Source organism: Crinia signifera, chromosome 3 (assembly GCF_055691185.1).
Source record: "Crinia signifera chromosome 3, ASM5569118v1, whole genome shotgun sequence".
NCBI classification, from domain to species: Eukaryota; Metazoa; Chordata; class Amphibia; order Anura; family Myobatrachidae; genus Crinia; species Crinia signifera.
The window spans coordinates 89944809-89967485 of NC_139219.1; the positions used below are offsets into that span (position 1 = coordinate 89944809).

Below are 22677 nucleotides of genomic sequence, written 5' to 3' on the forward strand. Positions count from 1 at the left end.
TTAGTGAGTAATGAGTGCACCTGTGCAACAGCTAGGTTGTCTGGAAAATGTGAACTGTTGGTAACTCTCGAGGACCTATGACCCATACCCGGTTCCATAAAGTTATAACATTAGCACTTTGTCACTTTACTTTTTACTCATCACCAGTACAGATTCTTATAAAAACGTATGTTCCTGCACATGGCTCTTAAGAAATAGCCCTGAAAACAGATTACAATTTGCTGCAATATATTGCAATAAAGAAAGGTGACATTGCACATTTTGTTAATTAGGCTCCTTTTAGCAAATGGGTAAAAAAGCTCTGTCTTTAATAAAAAACGGTGATGTCTATTTTGTTATGTACAGCCACATTAGAAAACCATTGTTATGAACGTTTTTAAAATATATGTCAACGTTTTTAAAATATATGTCAGGATATACCAACCTCTTGCAGTACATTCTGCCACCTATGTACTATTATATGCAATTTCTATCAGACATGGCAACTCTTTCGATAAGATCTGCTCTTTGCAATGACTGCCGGTTCCTGGACCTCCGTGTTTGTGACCCAGGAGTCCATCTGTTTAAGCATATGTAGGCGCAGGGGATGCTGGGAGTGATCCAAACAGATCCCTCTTATAGCACTGATTACCACATTTTTCTCTTAGTACATCCTGCCCATAGTCTTTTATGATTGTCTTACAATTGTGACTAGATACAGTATAGTACAGTATGTATGAAACACTCAATCCATCCATCATCTATTTTATAGCCCGATTGAGTGTCTGGTAATAAACACCCCTATTTCAACCACATTTATGTTCATATGCATTAAACTGTAGAGCATGGCAACTACAGTTTAATGCTAAAAAATGCAAAATTATGCACTTGGGACTCAAAAACCCAAAAGCTCAATATAGTATCAAGGGTACTATAATGGAAACTACTGAGGAGGAAAGAGATCTAGGCGTCACTATTTCAAGTGACTTAAAGTCAGGAAAGCAATGTAGCAAAGCAATGAGGAAGGCTAGTCAGATGCTTGGTTGCATAGGGAGAGGAATCAGTAGCAGAAAAAAAGATGTAATAATGCCACTTTATAGGTCATTGGTACGGCCTCATCTGGAATACTGTGTCCAGTTCTGGAGACCATATCTTCAGAAGGATATAAATACATTAGAGACTGTAAAAAGAAGGGCAACTAAAATGGTGCAAGGCCTACATCACAAAACTTACATGGAAAGAGTAAAAGATCTTAACATGTATAGTTTGGTGCAGAGAAGGGAAAGGGGGACATGATAGAAATCTTCAAATATATCAAGGGTTTTAACATAGTACAGGAGGGAAATTTTCTTCAAAGGAAAATAAGTAATAGAACACGAGGACATGCACTGAAAATCAAGGGAGGTAGGTTCAGGGGAAATGTTAGAAAGAATTACTTCACAGAAAGGGTAGTGGATAAGTGGAATAGCCTCCCATCAGAGGTGGTAGAGGCTAAGACAGTAGAACAATGTAAACATGCTTGGGATAGGCATATGAATATCCTTACAAAAAAATAAGGATCAAAAAGGGTTGAGATTACCTGAAGGATAAAAAAGGGGCAGACTAGATGGGCCAAATGGTTCTTATCTGCCGTCAAATTCTATGTTTCTATGTTTCTATGCTGTTATATTTGTACTAATATACTATTTTATTTAGAATACAAAACCTGAAAGCACTCATCAGTAAAATAGTATGTAGAGCTCCACAGAGGTAATTTTCCCACAAGCCACCTTGGAGGAAGGGGGGCACTTCACAGCATGCTCACTTTATAGGCCGATGGCCAGATGAGGCCAGATAATAAATTTTGTTTGTTTTTGGTGTTACTTTTTTAATTTAATATTTATATATTGGTTTTTAACTAGTGTAACTTTACTCTAATGCAGTGTCAGGGAACAGGTGTAAATTACCCCAATTGGGGTAAAAATTAAATTTCTGGGGGTAAAGGACAGTCGTGCTGCCGAAACACAGCCGGGCATGCATATGAATCTATATGCATGCCTGGCTGTGTGTTACAGTGTACAAGGACCTGACGCAGTGCTGTGTGTAAGGCCCTTGTGTATAATACGCTTCCCTGCGCAATGCCCCGGGCCCCACCTCCAAGTCCACCCGCTTCTTCAGTAGAGTCGACTAGTTGTTGCGCAATCTCGGCAGCGTGCAGTCTGTACTGTGGCTGCAGCGCCCAGTTTCTTTGCCTGGTTATAGGCTCCTGTCAAGGTATACCCATCTCTAGATTAGGGAAAAAATTTGGACAGACTGTCACTATATCATCTTGAAAGACTGACCCTAATAGTTTCCTGGATGTCACATTATCAGTGGCCATACCACACAGCCTGGCAGCCATTAATGATGATGATGACCATGTATGGCTTTTGAACCACACACAGCCATACATGGTGATCATCCTCATCATCATCATCATCAATGGCTGCCAGGCTGTGTACCGTACTAGCAGGATATATCATAAGTTTTTAGGGGTACAGTGTGTATTACAATGATATGATCTCTTTCCTTTCAAATCAAGGGGGTAACGTCGGCGTATCTAAATATATTTTGGGGTAAAAGGTAAAAAAGTTCCCTGACCCCTGCTTTAATGTCTACTTTACTAATATTTGTACTTTCCAAAATGAAGTACATAAAGAAGAAGTGTATTGGCCCCAATAATTATAATTTTTTTATCACTGTTATTCTGCTACGGTTTTCAGTACATAAATCCTGGGGAAGCTATGTTTGCAGGAACCACCCAAAAACTGGTGTTCTGCAAATATATATATTGCTCTAAGCATGCGCGATAGTGTGCATGTTTTGTGGAACTAGCCTAGAATGGCATCTCGTTTGCCCACACATATAACCTACTGTCCATAGAATGTTATCCTGGGTGCTAAAGTCTTTTTGTTGAAATTTGTTGTTTCAAAGTGTTATTTTTTTTCTCAGCCACTACAAATACATAAATAAACTTTGCATGAAAAAGTAATGTGTCGCTTATAATAACAATGTTTAATGTTTGACTGTAGATGGTAATACAGCTGGAAGGTAGGGCGTGCAAGCTGAATGAGCAGCTTCAGCAGCAGACAGATCTGCATCAGGAAGCAATGCTTAGGGCAAAGAAGGCAGAGCAGCAACTGGAAGAGCTGAGGGTTCGGCTGAAAATGGCTGAAGGAGAACTAGTTTCTGGAGATGTCATGAGGGACAATCTGAGTTACGAGAAGCAGAAGGTAAAACAAAAGTTATTATTTGGTACCCAAATGTCTTCACTGTATTTTCCTTATGGGCAATCCAGATAGCGGTCACCTCCCTAACTTCTATTCCTCTTCTACTCCTTTGTTTCTCCTTCTCTGGGTTTATTATGTGCTTATTATATCTGTATGGCCCACATTATGCTGTGACTCGCTCAATAAAAAGTATTCTAAAAAACAAAACAAACAAAAAAACTTCAAAATTCAAAGCCTTTCCACATTTTTGAATAATTAATTGGAACAAATCTAAATTTGGCATTTCTCTGCAAAACAAGGCTCTGTAGTGCTCTTATACTCTTCTTTGTAAGTATGGTCATTACTTTGCAGAGTTCCGTCTCTTTACAGATGTGATTATCTTCCTCCACAAACCCATGCCCCTAGGTGCACTCACAATGGTCAAGACACATGTCAGGCATGCTAAACACTTACTTTCCAACTCTCCTTGAAATAGCATCAAACTTCCTGTCTCCCTGAAAACCTAGCAATCTCCCTGATTACACCTTACCAATATTATGTAGCTGTTACATACTTGAACATTCAAATGAGACCATCAGTGCCATTTCTTGCATTCATTAGAAGGCACTCTGATCCCTGCTGCCTCATGCATTTTGAAATAAGGTTCCTCGTGGCCAATATACTGTATGTGCCATAATATGTAACAGCTGCATGTAAGGCAGTTTTATGACAAGCCTCTCAGGTGCACCAGTACATGTCCACTTCACGCCGCACTCAAAGGTGTTGCTTTCACAATCTCCCTGACATGCTTTTTTCAGTCATAGACAAGTATGACTAAACAACACCAAATAGTAGTATTTATAAGAGATGAAACAGATACTGTATCTGATATAACATGTCAACCAGCCACTAGAGGGCACTGATACTTATAAATTGTCTTTAGCTCCTCTTTTAATTAAAAATTAAGTATAGATTACTAGTATGCTCAAAGCAAATTCTTTGAAAGCTAGTCTGCTACCTTGTGATTGCCTCTGTGTTTGTGCAAGTGCGAGAGAGAAAGAGATGAAGTTTCACTCGCTGCCAACAGAAGGCAGTGTTTCAGAGACACACAATCGGACAGACACTAGACATATATAAATGATACATAATACAGGACTTACTGGTCTACAGTGAGCAAAACAGAGAACACATTAAATTGTTGACATTTTCTTTAACAAAATAGATCCTTCACCAGGATATAGGGCTCTTATCAGAGGTGGATGCTAATACTGGCGTGAGAATTTTTTTGGGGGGCAAATCAACAATGAATTTATGCGAATGATGCAGTTTTTGGAATTTTGGCTGCATCTTAAATCCACCGCTCAGCATACAAACTGGCACCATTGGTTACACATTGGTTGCACTATCAGACATTATAGCAAGTAAGGGGTAAATGTACTATGGCATAGTACTGTTTCCACACGCTCACAATATAAGTTCCGCTACAGTTACTCATTTCTGCAAACTTCACTTTTCTACCTCTGATACCTTCTGTAGTACATGAAGTTCTTGGAGCAGCTGTCTGATAAGATGAAGCTGGAAAGAATAACTGCTGATGTAGGTTTTGACATGCGTCTGGATGTCATCCTCGCCCGAGCAGATCAGTTGGTCAAATTAGAATCAAATGCTGTCACTGAAAACAAGACACTTGCTCACGGATTGCAAAGAAAGGTAAATGTCACTTTCTTTTTGCCCTAGACCTTTGCATAGCTCACTTTAGAGGGACATAATGACATTGCTAAATATTGGGTGGCATACAGTTATATTATTGAAATGAATATGTGCCTATTAACAAATGTAATGCATTTTATCCATCAGTGAAGCGGATCACCGATATAAGTGTACATTTGTAGAAAAATGTGTCATATGCAATGATATAACTGTCAGCTACAGAACCACCTTAGCATTCACAAAAGTCATTTCGTCTCAGGATACAAAAAAGAAAAAACTGTCTGGTGCTAAGTTTTTACCCGTTCAAACACTTACAATTAAAAATTTTTGCCTTCAATTCTACATGTTATGCTGCATTACCATTTGGAGCAATATAGCTTATCCCGTTTCCCTGAGAATTTTTGTGAAAGCTGTCTGGTTAGTTTTCAAAGATCGGCTGAAAACTTGGGCCATGTGACACTTTGGAAGTTGCTATCATCAGCGTTTCTGACTTTAGTTGGTTAATCAGACCAGGTGGCTGCTGAGTGAAATTGCTGTTTGCCACCGCCCCGCAATAGAGTGAGATCCTGCCCTGTGCAAGACTGCAAAGAAAGTTGCTGATTTTTGTCACTGTGCTGTCACGCACACAATCTGTGACCCAGATGCATGGGTAGTTGTTTGATAATCGATCAGCTTCCAAATTCACACAATAGCAATCACCACCTTTTAATAGACCATTTTTTTCAAAGGCATTATGATTAACATTGGAATTGCATGAGCTTTGGAGAAGGGTATGAACTGGACGACCAATGAGAAGCTTTAGGCACAAGCATTCTGGCTACCTATTGGTCCTCTCACTGCATCTTCAGCTACATGATCCAATTGTTCTGTTTTATGTTTTATAACTAAGACTTAAGCCGTGTACACACGGCAGCGATAGGGGCTGATGTAGCTGGGAATATGGTCGCTGGCGACCATATTGCCAGTGATGGGAGTGTGCCCCGGCGATAAATCTCTGGGTGCGCGCTCCCGTTTTCAGCCCCGTTCTAATCGCTGGTCGCGGGAGCTTGCTCCTGTGACCAGCTAATTACTTCTGCGGCACCCCCAGCAGAGGTTCCGTTTCATCAGCGACCATCTCTGGTCGCTGATGAAAAGGAGACACTGAGCAATATATTGCTCAGCAATATATTGCTAGCATTATATCTCCCCCGTGTGTACGCACCTTTATTCCTTTCCTGTGACATCATTCTCTGGGAAAAGAAAACTTGATTGTTCTCAACGGAAGTAGTTCATTTGTGATAAATTTTACTGCCAACAATGTAATGTCATCCAAAGAATTCAGACACGGTAGTCATGTAAAATATTTTATTTGCATTGACATGTTAACTTTAAACACTTTGCCGTCATCTTTGTAGTCTTATTGCCAATATGGTTAAAACCTTTTAATTGTATTATAGTACCAACCTCATTTAAAAAAGTTAAGCTTGCACACAATGGGCTCAATTCAGACCTGCACTCTTTGCTGTTGTAAACAGAGGGGGATCCCAAAAAAACCTGAGTGATTACGTATGGATTTCCCCCTGTGTGCACAGCTGCGAACGCATCCACAGCCATGCGCGTGGGCGGGATTTCACTCATGTGGGCTGGCATTAACCTAATTGCTGGGCTCCGCTGCGCTGTGGAGTCTGAGCACTAGAGCACTAGGACACCAGAGGTTAAGTATTTCCAAAATGGGTGCAGGGTGTGGGCCCTCACGGGACTAAGAGGACCGTGTGCACCACCCATTATAGATATACCACTGTACTATTACACATCTATCTACAAATTAACATGGAGTATAAATATGGTTCTTAGCACATATTTTGCCAAATATGCATCCATCTACCATGTCAAGGTGGACTGTATTATCTGAGAGCCCTTCTGCTTATATGCAGTGGGGTGTGCTGGGAAGGATCCATTGGGTAATGTCACCCACAGATGGAATTATTCACCTTCTCCAAACTCTGAAATTCATTGTATTCTGAAGTTTATATTCTGGAAACGGCATTTTCTGCCTTTGGCTGTATATTTTTTAAGGATAGTACATCCCGCCTTATAAAAGGCACATATAGCTGTGTGCACAGGTGACCCGCATAACTTCCATACTCTGGCTGCAGCCAACACTGGGCTGCAAATTAGGCTGCAAATTCAAATTCCTACCAAGCTGGGACGATTGGTAATTGTGTACAGCTTGCCTAACTGGCCGCTCTGTTGGAGCAACGACATGTTATTGAATATGTCACCCAGATGTGTAATGAGCCCTGTTATGTAGCTCTTCTCACAAAAGTACAACAATTACAATAAAAAAAGTCCCATGGTGCCTAATTACATGTATAATAGCCACTAGCAGTATCACATGCGGTACCCGGGTGCCGGGCGAGCGACCCCCTACTATTCCCCCTGGTTGCGGCCCTGTGCCACTAGACTACAGTGAAGTGATAATGCCTTAATTTGTTATATTTTGATGTAGTTAAAAGCCCAGAAAGAAAAGTTTGACAGCAAAGAACTTCACATGGAACTTTTGAGGAAAAAGATTGCCCAGCTAGAGGAAGAAAAACAGGTCCGCACAGCTCTGGCCGTGGAGAGAGATGAGGCCAACCTGACAGTGAGGAGTCTGCAGAAGAAGGTGGAGAGACTACAGAAGGATTTAAATGCAGCCCTTGAATCCATCACAGAGCTTAAATCCAGGCTTTCAGATACAAATGAGCTAAAGGTAAGTATAGGATATTTTTGGGATTGTATCTTTTGTACTGTGTAGAAAGCCATTGAGAAATCTTACCTACTGCCATCTTAAAATTGTTGCACTGAACACATTATACGCAACATTATAGTCAATGAAAACTGAAGTACATTGTAATAAAGGAAGGTATTGGGTCATTTAGGCCTAACAGCCAGCTCTTCCTGTCGTAGCAGCAATCTCCCTGACTCCCCGACGAGTATAGGAATCTCTCTGATTGTACTTTACCCCCATTATCAGAGATATATACATTCAAATGAGATCATCAGTGACATTTCCCTGCTTTGGTTGTAAGGCACTCTTAGAATAAGATACATAAAAAATAGTCCTTGAAGCACTTTCTGGGCCGTACAGCAGCTCAGCACACAGCAGCTTTTGCTGGGTTGAGAAGAGCTGCTCAGCCAGGAAACAGGGGCCCCACTGGGTCCCTCCATCGTACTTTGGCCTGGGTATTTAGTACCCCCTCCCCTCTCTCTGCTCCACTTCCTATGGCTGCATGTATTTTCACATAAGATTTCATTTTAATTTTCACATCAGTTGGTCATAGAACTGAGTAACCCTATGATTGCTGTGGAAAGTAAGACACCAGAGCCATTTTTAATATGCACTGGAGCACAGTTACAGGCTCTGACACCCACAAACTAGGTCACAACATGCCTGTGTTAAGTTTGCCACCCTAGTTACCACCCAGAAATGCTTCCTGCTTACCACTTAGTTTGCTAACAAAGACTATATGTAACTGCCAATGTAAGACCATCGTGGCGCATTCACAGGGTAGTATTCAATGATAATGTTCACAATGTGCAGCGAATCCTGTTTAGGATTCGCTGCACATTTGCCGGCATTCGCCACCCTCCCGGTTTGCCGCCAGCCTTCCCTCTCCCCTATTGACAGCGGATTTTAAAACCCCCCCCTCCGGTGAAAACTGCGGGGAGCCGTGGGATGGCGGAAGGCAGGGAGAAGCCTCCCTGCCTGCGCCAGACGCTGCACACAGCAGCAGGGGGGAGGAGGAGGGCTGGCGGGGAGGTGGAGGGTGCGCTGCGCTGGTCCCGCTCGTGCATATGTAATGAGCGGGACCCAGTGCATTGAATATCTAATGAGCGTTTCTCCGCCCCCCTGATAATGTCATGTAAAAAAAAATTATTACAATTAAATATATTGCTGCAAGTACATGAAACCAAATAGCAAGATCCTTCCAATAATAAAATTAATGATTTTTTGACACAAAAAAAAGCAAAACCTCTATTTTAAAAGAACACATTTCAGTTTGCCTTAAAAAGATGGCGAATGCAAAACGGTGAAACACAGCGAAAATCACAGTGAAAGCAGTTCTCCATCCTAGCATTGAATACACTCTCGACGAATTAGAGTCAAAACCCCATTGAAATACACCAGCGAATTGCAGCGAGCATGAAATGGTGAACTGGCCGGCATTCACTGTTCGCTTTTGCGAACAGTGATCGTTAAATAAGGTGAATCAGATTTTCAGTGAAAAGATTCACCACAGAGTGTGAAAATAGCCCGATTTGCCGAAAAAAGCAGTAAATCCAGAGCATTGAATACTGCCCATAGAAGCAATCTTAAGGTGCATACACACGGTGGGAGATATATTGCTCAGCCATATATTGCTTGCAATATATAGCTGAGCAATATATTGCTCAGTGTCTCCTTTTCATCAGCGACCAGAGATGGTCGCTGATGAAAAGGAACCTCTGCTGGGGGAGCCGCAGAGGTAATTAGCTGGTCGCAGGAGCAAGCTCCTGTGACCAGCGATTACAATGGGGCAGAAAACGGGAGCGCGCACCCAGCGATTTATCACTGGGGCACACTTCCATCACTGGCAATATGGTCGCCTGCGACCATATTCCCAGCAATTATAGCACATATCGCTCCCGTGTGTACACAGCATTACACAACTATGTAAAACATCAGCATTCTGTCCATACTAGAGACTGGAATGTTTGTCACAGAATGATTGATATAAAGTACCAGATAAAGGAAAGTCACATGGCATACACCAGCAATGGATTGCGGCAATTCTGTTGCATCAGCGATTGGGAATTTTTTCGTTCAAGATTGAGGAATAGGGCCTTTTTATCATGGTTAATTTCCTTGATCCCTGACATATCACCGATCATTGTTGGCCACCAATCAATTGATTCAGTTGGCTGATTGGTTGTTCTGCCGAGAAAGGGGATCAGGGAGTTGTGCAACCTGATGTATGGGCACCTAAAGTCAGGGCTATTTGGAGAAATATGGGTATGTATGGTCCTTTAAAATACTGATGGTATGGCGCTAGCAGGTTGTGGGGGTGTTGCAGCCTAAAATGTGTTTTGTTTTTTAAACAAAAAAGGAAATGTTACACTCCAGTACAATATGGAAAATATACATATACAGTAATACATAAACAGTTACTAAGTAATATCTATAGCTTAGAGTATAACAGAAAATGTAAGGTAGCATGTTACCTGTATCTTGTATTATCGTGTTTGTTCCCTATTATAAAGCGCTATTTTCTTGGCAACACTTTAAACTCCCAAACAATAATTATCTTAGGGCAGCACGGATGGTGTAATGGTTAGCATTACTGCCTCACAGCGCTGAGGTCATGGGTTCGATTCCCACCATGGCCCTAACTGTGCTGAGTTTGTATATTCTCCCCATGTTTGTGTGAGTTTCCTCCGGGTACTCCGGTTTTGTCCCACAATCCAAAAATGTACTGGTAGGTTAAAATTAACCCTAGAATGTCTGTGTGTGTGTGTACATAGATTGTAAGCTCCTTTGGGCAGGGACTGATTTGAATGTCCAAATATTCTCATTACAGCGCTGCAGAATATATGTATGCGCTATATAAGAAACTGTTAATAAATAAATAAGTAAATAAATCTTATATAGAGGGATTGTAGGCATGTGTCCAAAAAAAGTAATAATACAAAAAAGTTTAGGTTTAGTGTAAAACATTCATTTGTGTTTTATAATTGTTACTGGTATAAAGGGGGTTATTCTTGAGGCGGTGGCAGGCAGCTGACGTCAGCGGATGTCAACTGCCCGTCCTGTTCCAGTACAGGGAGCCCTGGTGTCTCAGATCTGCGAGCAATTGCAAAAATAATTTGATAGTCCGCGACCATCAAATGATTTTGTCATCCAGAATCACCCCCAAAGTACAGATATATTATAAATAATGACAAATATCTATATAATATATAATATAATATGTGTGATCAGCAGATTGCAACATCATTTTGCATTAATAGCTGAAATGACTGCATGGAAAGAATGAGATACGGATGGTGTAATGGCATTACTGCCTCACAGCGCTGAGGTCATGGGTTCAATTCCCACCATGGCTCTAACTGTGCGGAGTTTGTATATTCTCCCCGTACTTGGGTTTCCTACAAGTACTCCGGTTTCTTCCCACAACCTATACTGGTAGGTTATTTGGCTCCTAACAAAATTAACCCTAGAATGAATGTGTGTGCATGTACATGTGGTAGGGAATATAGAAAGCTCCAGCGCTGCAGAATATGTGTGCGCTATATAAGAAACCGATAATAATTAAATGATACTAAATATACATCCAGCTCACACTCTTGTTACACACAGGGAACACTAGGGGTCAGGATTGCATGCTGCAAATATATTTAGAAAAAAAACTTGATTCAGTTGACTATTCATGTAGTCATTTTGTATTCTGGATTAAAAGCATAATGAAACAAAATCATTTTAGTAATTAACACAAGGTAATTTTTAAAAGTTTCTTAATTAACATTCAAGATTCAGGTAATATGCAGGTAACAAGAAAAAATTGATAATTTTATCATTGTAGCGTCTGCTGTATGTACCAAAAATCTTTAAATGAAAGCACTAATTTATTAAATGGGTTTTGGCATTTAATTATTTTTTACAGTTTTTAATTTGTTGTTTTTTATTTGCTCCACTTCTTTGGTCGCTACTGGACTTCCTCTATTTTGCAGCTTAATTACATGTTTAGATTTAATCTATTTTATCAATGTGGCATACACACTCCTTCTTTGCATATATTCACATGTGAAGAGCAGCTACCAAACAGAACAAAGTAAAAGTAACAGGCTTACACCCCCCCCCCCCAAAAAAAAAGTACTGTATTACTAATGTATATATTGATTATACTGAGTGTTGAATATGTGACCATCTTACTATACACAGGTATTATTTTTGTTTTGTAATTGTGCAGATATTTTTGTTAGTTACTTAGATTAGATTAATGAGAAATAAAAATGAAATTTGCCCTTATGTAAACAGTTGATGACATTATTTATTTGTACATGGTACATGGTATTATCGCTGTACTACAATCATTTTTTTTTTTTTTTTAGATAAAAACACTGGAACAGCACAAAACTATTGAACACCTGAGCAAGACTCTGGATCAACTTCAGAAAGTTAAAGGCAAGACTCAGAAGAAATTGCTTTCTGTCAAATCAGAATTAGACTTTACTGAAAAAGAGGCCAAAGAGGACAAAGAGAAAGCAGACAATTTTATCGATGTCATTACCAGTGAGCTAAAGACACTTAAGAAAACCTTAGACGAGGTTTCCAAGAGGGAAAAGCAGGTAATGTACTTGTAGTCATGTATGGATATAAGTACTCAGTGGCGTAACTAAAATTTGTGTGCCACCCCTCCTCCAGCAGATCCTCCTGTCTGCGGTCCCGGGGCTCCTGTTAAAATGTCACTTGCAAAATTGCAACCACCTACAGCAGACCATTATTTAGGATGCAAGAGGAGGTCGCCGCTTCTTCTAGCATCCTTAACCGACTGCTGTGAGGGGGGTGGCCATTTTGTGAGGGGTATCTATAATAGAAATGAGGAGCACGAGGATTGCAGACAGGAAGCTCTGCTGTACCCAGCGTGCTGGCAGCAACAGATTCGGTGGCGGCCCCATTAACGGAGCAGCAATAGCTTCTGCAGACCCCGCGGACCCCCAAACTGCATCCAAGCCACCGTTGGGTCTGCAGAGCTATTGTTATGCACTGTATGTATGTATGTATGTATCTGTCTGTCTGAATTTATGTATATATTTATATATAGCAAAAACTGAACAAAAAAACCACTGCACATCATTTAGTATTTTGGATGTGCAAATGACTACTTTTGTTTATTTTTTGACAATAGCATTAATCTAATTTGCCTATTAAACAGTGTCACACTGAATAGTCTTTTTTTAGAACATGTTTGTATCAGCAGCAGAACAATACAGGTCATACAGTCCGATAAAAGTTAGGAATAAAGGGTAAATACTAAAGGTCATATGAAAAGTAAACACAGATGGCCAGGCCACCGGTACATTCAGCGACCACTAATTCAGTCTGTTATCGCAGGCTCAGAAACAAGTACCTGGTGCCTGCCGCCTCCAGTTCTCTATCAGCACCCATGCTAGTGTGGCAGGCTGGAAGCTGAGGCCCACAGCAAGGAGAACAACACAGCAATGAGCACTGCAGTTAATAAGCACAAGGGGCTGTACTGTTATTCCCTGCATGGGATGCCATGCACAGGCGCACAGCATCTCTTCAGCGCCCACTGCTGCTCTGCATGGAGCAGAGCAGCAGTGATTTTTGGCTCCCCTCAACTGCACTCGCAGGACATTGGCATCTGCGGGAGGGACAGCGGCACAGTCTCCAAATAGCCAGACTATCCTTCTGTAATCGGGACAGTTGGGAGGTATGGAACTCTGTAGCAGCAGTTCTGTCAGCATGCCCGTACTGAGCTTTTTCTAGTAAGCTTGTTACTTACAGCCCAGTGTGACCGGACGTCTGCCCTTACGCTCTGGCTACGCCCTTCGGGTCCACAGATGGCGGTTGCTGATCTCACGGGACCTGGCCAATAGGGGATACCCTGTTAATGTAAGTACCCACTATGCAGTAGGTGGGGATATCGCTGCCACCACCAGACTCTTACTACATGGCGCTGTTAGGAGCCGCGCTTCAGCGGGTCCCAGTGCTTGCGTCACGTCACTTCCGGTTCTGAACTTCCGGGTGCTGTTGCTAGGCACGCGGGATGCCACTCTCCTCCCATGCCACAGCAGTTACCTAGGCAATGAAGAAAGCCAGGCAGCCACAGGCAGGTGAGTCCTATAGTCACAGCTGCCCCTTGATTTGCCGTTGGCTGGACCTGGGGGGGGGAATTGGCTGCAGCCCTTCTTATATTCCTTCCTGTGGGGCTGTTCAGGCACCGGTTATAGAGTTTTGTGCAGGAGTGCTCTCTTGCAGCTCTGTGTTGGTGTCCGGTCCTATTGCTGGAAGGCTCTTTTCAGTACAAGCTCCCTGCCTGGTGCACTAACAGGGTGATACGCAAGTACTACATCTATTTCTCTCCTTCACTATATATGTTTATAGGTAGAGGACTGGCGTATACTTAGGGTGACATTCTATGGGATGAGAAAAATAGACTTTTGCGATTTTTTTCGAAAAAACGGCCGAAATCGCATTTTTTTCCATTTTCGCATATTTAATGAGCTGCGAAAATGTGAAAAAAAGTGCGATTTTTGCCAACAAGTTGGACACACTGGAAATGCGATGGCTGCTTTTCGCAGCACATAGCATCCAGATGTTTTCACATGAAAAAGTATACAAATCGCATATTTAATGGTATGCGATTTGTATAAAGTGTGTCTATAATTCGCCCAAAAATCAGACCAGGTTCTGATGGGCGAATTAGCCAGAACCCTGCACAGATCGCAATGTTCTGTGCAGGGTTCTGGTGTAAAAAAAAAAATTAAACAGTTAAAATAAAAAAAAAACGAGCGCGGGGTCCCCCGCCCGAGCATAACCAGCCCCGGGCTCATTGAGCCATACCTCCCAACTGTCACGATTTTAGAGGTCTATTCTCGTATGAAAATGAGGTCACGGCTAATTAGCATAAGCTGTGCCCTCATTTGCATACGCCCAGCCCCCTTTTCGGGCGCTCGCGCGACTGAAGAGGCGCCTCTTCAGTCCGAGAGCGGGTACCACAGCAGCCGGGAGCAGCGCGTCTGCCGGAGAGGATGCCGATGTTGTTGCCGGGGACCAGGTGAGTAGGATTTCCTTCCTCAGGTACCCCTGTGGACTACTTCGGATCCTGGACCCCGGATTCTTCAGCCCAGGAGCCCCGGAACCCCGGACCAGCCCCGGAACCAGGACCAAGGCCCCGGAACCAGACTCTTCTGCCCTGGAGCCCCGGAGCCCAGACCCAGGATCCAGGGACCGACCTACGGGCTCAAGGTAGGTAAGTATCAGTATGTGTGTGTTATGTGTGTATTAAACTTTTATTTTTCAGGGTGTCAGTGTGTTTTATTTAACTATTTTTTTCACTGTAGAACTACAAGTGCCAGCGGGCCCTTTAATGCCCCGCATACTGGGACTTGTGGTTCTCCAAGTCCCAGCATGCGGGGTAGGCTTGCTGGGACTCATAGTTCTACAGTAGAAAACAATAGTTTATATTCTTTTTTTTACACTTTCCATCAGCCCGATGCCCACCGCCCAGGGGCATCGGGGACAGCCCCGGACTTTCAGCATGGGCTGGTTAGTCCTGGAGGGGGGGGACCCCTTCTTTGGGGGGGTCCCCACTTCCCCAGGACCCCTGCCCATGCTGAGCAGCCAGGGGGTTAATGCTTTGGCCGCTGTACCTTATATAATAAGTGTCCCCCGGCTGTGGCATTACCCTGCTGGCTGGTTGTGTCTGGTGCTGGTTCTTAAAATACGGGGGACCCCTAGTCATTTTGTCCCCCGTATTTTGGGAACCAGCGCCGGATCTTGAGCCTGGTGCTGGTTTCATTAAATCAAGGGGACCCATATTTGTCGGGGACCCTGATTTTATGTCACCAGCACCGGCTCAATGAGCCCGGGGCTGGTTATGCTCGGGCGGGGGACCCCGCGCTCATTTTTTTTTTTATTTTAATTTGCGCTTTCCTGCAAACGTGCGATTTTCAGACATGAAAATCGCACATTTTCAGGACTAAAGACATCGCACCACCTCGCACCTATTCGCACTATTTGGCCCGTTTTTCACATCTCATTAAATATGCGAAAAACGGGCCAATCTTGCGATTTTAAAAAGGGCGAAGTGGTGCGATAAAAAAAATGCGCATTTATCTCATCCCATAGAATGTCACCCTTAGTGTTAGCGGAAAAGAGTGTAGTTTACAATAGTTGGTGCGCAATTAAATACACTGTGCAGCTAGGTTCATCATACACCAAAGGTAAACATACAGTGAAAACCTTAATAGAACAAAAAGTAGTACAGAGTGTTATAATAAACAGAAAAGCGCTCAGTGTATAACCATTTGAAGATAATAAAATTGTATCACCTTAGGTAGCCAAACTGTTTCAGATGGTTTAATTGGAACCTGTAATGATAGCCTCCCTTTCGCAGGACATGCGACAAGGGGGTATAACAAGAAAAAAGGGATAGTGCAAATTATCCTTTAAATACACAATTTTTTAATAAAAGTCCACACTTACAGTCTGTAGACGTATAAAACAGCATAAAAGGTTTCCACAGGGGCAATACAGCAATACAAGATGGAATAGAAGGCAGGTAACACTTGTGGAATCCAAACGACCCGTCCGGAACCGGGGATTGGAGACCAGGGATACCGCGCCGACTTGCAGCTGTCCGCCTCTCGTGGAAAACGATAAAGACACTCGAGTGTCTTTATCGTTTTCCACGAGAGGCGGACACCTGCCTTCTATTCCATCCTGTATTGCTGTATTGCCCCTGTGGAAACCTTTTATGCTGTTTTATACGTCTACAGACTGTAAGTGTGGACTTTTATAAAAAAAATTGTGTATTTAAAGGATAATTTGCACTATCCCTTTTTTCTTGTTATACCCCCTTGTCGCATGTCCTGCGAAAGGGAGGCTATCAGTATACTTAGTGTTGCCAGTGCCCCATGCTGTAGTTACATTTCCCTCTGGGGTAGTGTTTGGTTAGATCTCAGTAAAAGGCCTAATCATCCTCAGCTGGTGTTTAGCCTATACTTCTGTTATTCACTTTGTGTGTGTGCATTCCTGTGTCCGCTTGTCTTGCATTCCGTAGTTCGTTTTATTCTGTGTCAGTATTTTTTTTTGTGTTGCCTTTTGTCTGTACTCACCCCCGTTGTCATACACCTTTCGTCACACCCTGTCCTGCTGTACTACTCTTATGTTATAGTCTTAGTGTAGTTTTTCTCTCACTGGTAGGTTGCTCGGGTCTTCCTGGGTTAAGCCTACACTGCCACCTGTTGATGTAACTCCTGGCAGCATACTAGTACCGGGACGCTTCCTGGTGTGCTCTGTGGGCTTAGCTCATGGGATTCCTGGGTGACTACCCAGAAGACTCCGGGGATATCCTCCGTCAGCGTCCGGTCCTGCTCTCATACTCCAGAAGGCCATTGTGGTATCACCTTGCCCTCGTCTGCCCTCCATCTCTTCCTCAGTTACCCTGCTGGGGTGAATGTATCGTCATGCTGCTGACACCCCCCGACTGGCGTTTGTTGGTTCCCCACTGGTCTCAGACCAGACCTCTGCTTCGGTAGCTGGCAGAGCGGAACATGGAGGATGCTGGATCCAGTTACCCAGAACAGCCAGAGAATGGAATTAGTGCAGTAATTCTGTTGGTCGCAAGATGAAAACGGTCATCTTGAGGCAAAAAGATGTTTATTTGCTCATAGATCTGAAAAGATTTTCCTGTCATAAATAGATCCAGATTACATGTCAAAGGGTTCAATCCAATTTCCTTAGAATATTTACCAAATGGACAGGAAAGCATGGATTCCTTGACACATCACATACATACTGTAAGTCCCCTGTTACTACTAACACCTTTACACAGGAACTGCAGACACAATTGGGAAATGTACTAAGAATACGAATAGGATTTTTCATATTCGTATTCTTAATACAAATGAATACGAATGCATAGCCCCTGCTTGTAGTACAAAACACATAGCAATTAAAAAACATGATCACAAATAGTATTTTTTTGTAGCAAATTAAAACACAAACAGGTAGAGAGAGGGTAAATTAAGCTACAGAAAAAGCAAACCTCCCATGGAATCGGAACTCCGTTGTCTCTGAAAAGGTGGCATGGCTCTGCAAAAATGTTAGGTACTTGTTTCCTAGCACGGCCACAATCTTGTGGATCGTGTACCTTTAAGTTAAGGTACACGATCCACACGATGGACCCGATTTCCTTTGAAATCAGGTCCATTTTGCCGGCTAAGGCACAATATCGGGGGCATCGCGTCGGTCGGGACCATTAACATTGGTCCCGACGCGACCGACGCGATGCCCCCTATTTTTCCATAGGCTTCAATGTTAAAAAATATTTTAACATTGAAATCGTGTCGGGAAAGGTAAAATATCGGGGGCATCGCGTCGGTCGGGACCATTAACATTGGTCCCGACGCGACCGACGCGATGCCCCCGATTTTTCCATAGGCTTCAATGTTAAAATATTTTTTAACATTGAAATCGTGAGAAAATGTGAAAAATGTGAAATGGGCCAATATGACCCATTTCACATTATAGATGTCCCCGTCGTCACCCCACGATAGACGCCAACCCAAAGCGTGGCGAGGGGCGGCGGTGCGTGTCCTCCGACCTTTTCATTCCCCTACTATCCACGTCGGCGTGGAGTTGAGAATAGAATAGTGTGGCGAGCGCAGCGAGCCACCTTCACAGGTATACGCGTCCCCTCGCGGGGCTCGCTGCGCTCGTCACGCTTCGGGCTCGGTGGCTCGCTGCGCTCACCACACTATTCTATTCTCAACTCCACGCCGACGTGGATAGTAGGGGAATGAAAAGGTCAGAGGACGCGCACCGCCGCCCCTCGCGGGCTCGCTGCGCTCGCCACGCTTCGGGTTGGCGTCTATCGTGGGGTGGGGTTTACGCCGTTAAATTTGGGGGGGTTGGGAATATTTTACATTGAATCCAATGTAAAATCGGGTCCCAGGGACCCGATTTACATTTCATTCAATCAAAAAATCGGGTCGGTCGCGTCACATGCGACCAAATCGCATGCGATGCGATCGACGCGATTTTTCCGACACGACCACCCCAATGTAAATCGGTGTGGCCGTGCTAGGAAACAAGTACCAAATGTTATTATTGTGAGCCACACCTCCCATCTTCATCTCTCTCTGTCAGCTGTTGGCATCCCTCTGGCCGGGATGTATCAACACTTACCGCTGCACTGACATCCTGTTTTCGCATCCGCAGTGCCCTCGCTTAATGTATTAATAAAGTTTCGCAATTTTGAAGACAAAAATCTCCGCCGGTTTCAAATATCGCAGAGTTTCCGGTGCGGCTAACATTTGCATTGTGTTCAATGCAAGGTGATGCGCTGTGGAATGTATTAACATTCGTAGCGCAATGATCATCCCTGGTTTTGTTCGCCAAGTCTTTGTGGCGTTATACACTGTTGTGCCATATTAAATTAAATATATAAGGTCATTTTATTGTTTATATAATATATTGTTGGGTCAGAGGAGTTGGGAGGCACCAGAAGGTGAGGTGGGAGGAGCAAGATGGTGGGATGGGAGGCACTTTGGTTGGAGGTAGAGGCACCAGAGGGTGGGATGGGAGAGGCAGTTTTGCTGGAGGTGGGAGGCACCAGAGGGCGAGGTATGAGGCATGTTAGGGTTTGGTGTGTAGGATGAGGTGTGAGGCTTATTATGGTGCAGAGCATGCAATTTTAAGAACAGAAATATATAAATATATTTTAGTATATATTTGTTGAATATTTTTAAAAATACACATGTGCGTCCCCCTGCATCCTTTGTGGATTTGTGGATTGCGCATGACAGAAAAATCAAACTACATTGCGCATGCGCAGAAAGGAAAAAAACAAAACGATAACTATCTGGAGGAGGCCGCCGATTACGCAACATATTAGAAAAGTGAAAAAAACAATACATGACACGGACATGTATATTGATACATCCCAGCCTCTGTCTCCTATAAATAGATACTGTGCGCATGAGCATGACAGGTGGTCTCCCAACAGCCCCCAGTCAGGGGACACTGCTGCCTGAGACAGTCCCCGAAAAATGGGACTGTCCTCCGAAAATCGGGGCATTTGGGAATTATGGAACAAGGAACAAGACAATTTTATGGTTATTTATGTATTCATTTACTATGTATTCCAGTACATAAGTGTATGTTTTAAGCATGTGGACATACTGGATAGCTCATGCCTAAAGGTTTAATAATAGTGGGAGTTGATGAAGGTACTTTTTTTCTTTACATTAAACCCATGCAAATACAGAAGTTTGCAGTACTGTAAGCATGCATTATTATAAAGATATACATTTCTAAGCTCGTGGCCATTAAGTGAAAGTAAGCAGACCTTTAAGTGACATTTTCAATTTTGCCAATGCAAGCATTCCCAGTTCCAAATTCTACAACATATTTCAGAATACAGTTTCCCCCATGAGAAGAGGTCGGAGAATGTCTACAGTATGCTGTGTGAAGTGCTTACTAGCTAACATTTGAAAGCATTTGAAAAGAATTTCGAGTGCCACCATGCTGCTGAGCCAAAGCACTTGAGTAGGTCATCTGTGACCCTGTGGTGGCAGACCAACTTAAACCGCACTCACCAATTTTATACACTTACTGAATTGAATTTTCATACATTTATTTCATAATAATTTCCTCTAGGAAATCAGAATATTTAAAGCTTAGAAAATCAGAATATATGAAAGTGTTGCAAAAGGAAAATGTGCAATACATACAATGAGCAATTGCATCTGTGAGTCTTACTTCACCGTTTGCAGGTAAATCAATGAGAGGGACAATTTTGTTTTTCCATAAGTCTTTCATGACCCACTGCATTCATGCACCACTCAAATCATCTTATCTAAAATAACGACTCGGACAACTGAAATGTGGTGAATGGGGTCGTCTTTTCATTTTTCTGAAAGAGGGCGGCCTATTTGATCTAACTATGATATTTAAATTTAACTATCTATGGTGGCGAGGTCAAAACAGCTTTAAATAAAGATTTCTTGGGCCGACTGCCCAAAGGAACAAGAACTGGCCTCCTGCCACATCCCTGTCCTTAAAATACAATTTAAAATGATTCAGAAATAAAATTCAGGCCACCTGCCTGAACGATCTAAATATTCCCCATCAGGTCACAACTCAACTAAAGTGACATCAGGGGCCCACCTGGATCGGTGATGCCCCTGAAGGAAAAACTGTTGCCATGCCAAAGTCACTTTCTCCAAAGGAGTTGCCCCTCAAGGGAAATGAATCTCAAAAGGTGTTAATGTACAAAAATAACCTAGCCACCGTTCTGAGACCGGCCTCTCAATAAAAGACGACAAATACAACTAAAACTGACTTACTACCTTCCACTTAGGTCGGGAGGGCGGGCAACGTTTGAAATCAAAGAGGCAGAATATTCTAGAATCTCCCATAATCCTAACCTTAATCCCCACCCATAACAAATCCTAACCAATAACAGCCTGATATACAACAGCCAATCCGACCTTCAGAAAAACAAAACACCCCATCCCCTGTTGCCGAGAGCTCCTGGAATACATTTCATGCATAGGCCATAAAACTTATGTCACTTCATGCACACAAGGTGCACTCCATGATCTTAAGTCTTTCATGACCCACTGCATTCATGCACCACTCAAATCATCTTATCTAAAATAACAACTCGGACAACTGAAATGTGGTGAATGGGGTCGTCTTTTTATTTTTCTGAAAGAGGGCGGCCTATTTGATCTAACTATGATATTTAAATTTAACTATCTATGGTGGCGAGGTCAGAACAGCTTTAAATAAAGATTTCTTGGGCCGACTGCCCAAAGGAACAAGAACTGGCCTCCTGCCACATCCCTGTCCTTAAAATACAATTTAAAATTATTCAAAAATAAAATTCAGGCCACCTGCCTGAACGATCTAAATATTCCCCATCAGGTCACAACTCAACTAAAGTGACATCAGGGGCCCACCTGGATCGGTGATGCCCCTGAAGGAAAAACTGTTGCCATGCCAAAGTCACTTTCTCCAAAGGAGTTGCCCCTCAGGGGAAATGAATCCCAAAAGGTGTTAATGTACAAAAATAACCTAGCCACCGTTCTGAGACCGGCCACCTGCCGAGATCTCCCGATCCGGCACCGCCACCATAGACTAAAACTACATAGCCCTCAATCTCTCTAAAATATCCCTAAGGAACAGAGCCATAGCCTCCTCTGAAAGGTGTACTCCGTCACTCCTGTACAACCTCTGATCTTGGAAGGTGATACCCGCATGCGGTATCTAGTATCCGCCATGCTGACAGACAGCTCGACCCACTACTGAGTTCACCCTCCGTCTTACCAGGTCAATTGCACCAGGGTTAAGAGCACCCCTCCAATTCTGCCTTGGTATAATGTCCGACCAAAAGACTCTGCAAAAGGGGAAACGCTGCAATATATCTAATAATTCATTTCTGATCTCGAATCTAACCTCCAGACAGGTTCTGAATGTTAAATCATTACCCCCCAAGTGTACTATTAAAAATAGTGGGTAACCGAACCTATCCACTGACTCTTCGAATGTCCGCCTAAATTGTGAAAACCTTAACCCCCGATGCCCTAACCATCTAAACAGATGCAGTTCTGGATACTGTGAGTAATCCTGAGCATCTGGGGATACTGATAGCCAGTAAACAAAGGAATGACCCAACAACCAGATAAATTGCGGATCAATCCGCATGCCTGAAAAAAGAATTTTAGAAAAATTAGTAGGATTTTTGAATTAGTTTAATTTTAAGATAGAGAAATTCCTGACATTGGGCTGTGTTTAATTCCTGACATTGGGCTTGGGAGGGGGGGGGGGGGGGATTTGGGTCGCCCCAATTTGACTTGAGGCAAAAAACACACCCACCAGCCGGCAGAAGCCGTAATTAAAACTGATGGCAATAAAAAATTCCTCAAGGCCCCCCAAACACTAAAGCGTGTTTGAGCGAGCGACTAATCCTCAAAGGGGGCGCACTGCCAGATCAAGGCCTGATGT

At 43.0% G+C, this 22677-nt stretch overlaps 1 protein-coding gene across 1 annotated transcript in view; it reads left to right on the forward strand.

Moving 5' to 3' along the window:
- Positions 1–22677, forward strand: part of CCDC170 (coiled-coil domain containing 170) — a 90134-nt gene that overhangs the window by 54901 nt on the left and 12556 nt on the right. Inside the window, exons 9-12 of the mRNA XM_083176200.1 lie at positions 3030–3230; positions 4743–4916; positions 7405–7647; positions 12027–12263. Of these exons, the coding sequence (XP_083032326.1) occupies positions 3030–3230; positions 4743–4916; positions 7405–7647; positions 12027–12263 (855 nt within the window). The remainder of the gene's footprint in view (positions 1–3029; positions 3231–4742; positions 4917–7404; positions 7648–12026; positions 12264–22677) is intronic.